We start from the raw sequence: 2,545 nt of genomic DNA on the forward strand, positions 1-2,545 counted from the left end.
TGCTGCAAATATAACATACATTAAATAACCCCCATATAGCGTACATGAATCACCTTGTAGCAGATCTATACAGGTGGAGCTGGGGAAGGTGGAGGGTTTCTGAAGCAAGCTGCAACTGCTACGGCAAGCACTAGTCATATATTTGAATGTTGAGCAGCGAGCTCATTGGCTACCGATACAGGAGAGAACCAATCAGCTGTGCCATGTGATAATGATGTCATTAGGTCAGATTGAGTTAGACCTACTGGACTGTGCCATCTAGAGTTTCATGCCAGAACTCTGTTTATATATATATAGAATGTAAAAAAAATTCAATATATTAATTCATTCTACTACTTTTTAATCATCAAAGAAACCTGAAAAACATGCATCATGGTTTCCACAAAAATATTAAGCAGCACAATTGTTTTCAACATTGTTAATAATATGAAATGTTTCTTGAGCTACAAATCAGTATATTAGAATGATTTCTGAAGGATCATGTGACACTGAAGACTGGAGTAATGATGCTGAAAAATCAGCTTTGCATCACAGGAATAAATTACATGTTAAGATATATTCAATTAGAAAACAAGTTATTTTAAATTGTAATATTTCAGAAAATGTCTGTTTTTACTGTATGTTTGCATTAGAGACTTTCTTCAAAAACATTAAAAAATCTTACCGACCCAACCGTTTGTTCTGTAGTGTATATAGGGATGTTTTCTTGAGCCTTCTCGTCTTAGATACATGTAGTATGTTTACTTTGTCATCAAGGGCTTTTTCTTAATCTTACCTCAGATGTGGAGGTGGAAATGGCCTCGTTCGCTTGGATGCTTGGAAATAATTGTTTTCTGTTCTCCTGAGACTTTCTCGGTGCTATTGATTTGCTCGAGCTTTAAGTAAATGCCCCCAGAGCTGAAGTAAAGCTAGTTCACTGTGTACTGATCTTAAAAAAGACAGTTCAGTATGGTCACTGCTGGCTATCTAGCTGGTGCTTTAGTGACTGTTTTAGTGAGCCAATATACGTTACTCAATTTTGATTTTATGTTGACTTTACAGTAGGAAGTTGCTGATTTCACGTGATATCTCTTCTTTTTTCTAGCCTTTCATGTCATCCCGTTATCCTGGCGGCCCCAGACCTCCTCTCAGAATACCCAACCAGGTGCTTTTCCATTTCAGTTTAGTTTTAATACACAATGCCATCTCAATATAGAAATACAAACTCATAATGGAGTGATTGGAGCTTTAAATGTTTTATTGTAGTCTTGTCTAGTTGACCTGCTGTGAGTCATGCTAAGACTTTTCAGCCAAGACTAATATTTCCCTCAAATACATTTTTTTCCCTATTCCTGTCGCTTAAGGCTATACATTTTATTTCCAGTCAGACTGCATGAATGTGATATTTTGGGTCCTGATCTAATGTCATAGCCCAAGGGCACCTAATGGGCCTTATCTACTCCTGCTTGGAAGATGTTGACAAGTGTATGTTAATTTGTACTGTATCTTACTGGTTCAGGCGTTAGGTGGAGTCCCTGGAAACCAGCCGTTATTACCCAGTGGTATGGACCCATCAAGACAACAAGGTTTGCTTGCAATTAAACCTTACAATGTGAATCTCACAAAGAAATATTTGGGTCATATTTAACACCTGAATCAAAACGAAAAATAAATTATATTTTACGTAAAGAAAATGAAGCCTATTTTAGGACCATTTTGTCCATGATGACATTATCTTCATAACAATTAAGCACTTTTCCCCCAGAATTCTCATTATCGTAATGCGAAAAAAAAAAATCTCATTCTCATTATGGTAAATCTCATTCTCATTATGGTAATTCAGTAATGAAAATCAAGTCTGGACAAATGATTGTTTTATTTTTTAATCATCATAAATTAAATAATAATGTTGTTTTGTTTCATGTTATAATAATGAGAGCAATTGCTTGATGGTTAATTGTCATGAAAATATTATGATCCTAAATAAAAATAGGTCATTTATATATTATATATTCTATATTATTCTATATTAAATATCCACTTTTATTATTCTAATATGTATATTACTATAGTAATAGTGAATATTTAATATTACCGTATTAAATGCACATCATTAATATTATGTCAAAATATATTGTAATAGAAATGTAAATTGACAACATTAATTCAATATATATATATATATTACATTTCTTTTTGACATTTTTTGGGCATTTCTTGACCGCTTTCATGAGATTCAACTAATGCATTTACCACTAATTTCCATCTGATCATTTGATTGGACAGGTCATCCAAATATGGGCGGGGCTATGCAGAGAATGACTCCGCCCAGAGGGATGGTACCCCTTGGGCCACAGGTATGACCATCACACCCGTATGTTTTGATCTCTCTAGGGCTGCCCTCGACTAAGGATTTTTCTGGTCGATTAGTAGTCGTTCATTTTAAGCATTAGTCGACTAATCGCACGTTTATTAATAAACAATTTAAATCATTATAATGAGCCTTTAATTGCCTACATAGCCTAATAAGCGCTCAAGCACACGCATAAAGCTTGCCACAGCGCAC

General features: G+C 34.7%; 1 protein-coding gene across 1 annotated transcript in view; it reads left to right on the forward strand.

The window, feature by feature from the left end:
* The window catches only part of ssbp2b (single stranded DNA binding protein 2b), a 72,634-nt gene that overhangs the window by 64,656 nt on the left and 5,433 nt on the right, over nt 1-2,545 (forward strand). Inside the window, exons 6-8 of the mRNA XM_016554455.1 lie at nt 1,085-1,144; nt 1,499-1,565; nt 2,266-2,336. Coding sequence (XP_016409941.1) covers nt 1,085-1,144; nt 1,499-1,565; nt 2,266-2,336 — 198 coding nt within the window. The remainder of the gene's footprint in view (nt 1-1,084; nt 1,145-1,498; nt 1,566-2,265; nt 2,337-2,545) is intronic.

This window comes from Sinocyclocheilus rhinocerous, unplaced genomic scaffold (assembly GCF_001515625.1).
Source record: "Sinocyclocheilus rhinocerous isolate Xijiao unplaced genomic scaffold, SAMN03320098_v1.1 scaffold886, whole genome shotgun sequence".
Classification (NCBI taxonomy): domain Eukaryota; kingdom Metazoa; phylum Chordata; class Actinopteri; order Cypriniformes; family Cyprinidae; genus Sinocyclocheilus; species Sinocyclocheilus rhinocerous.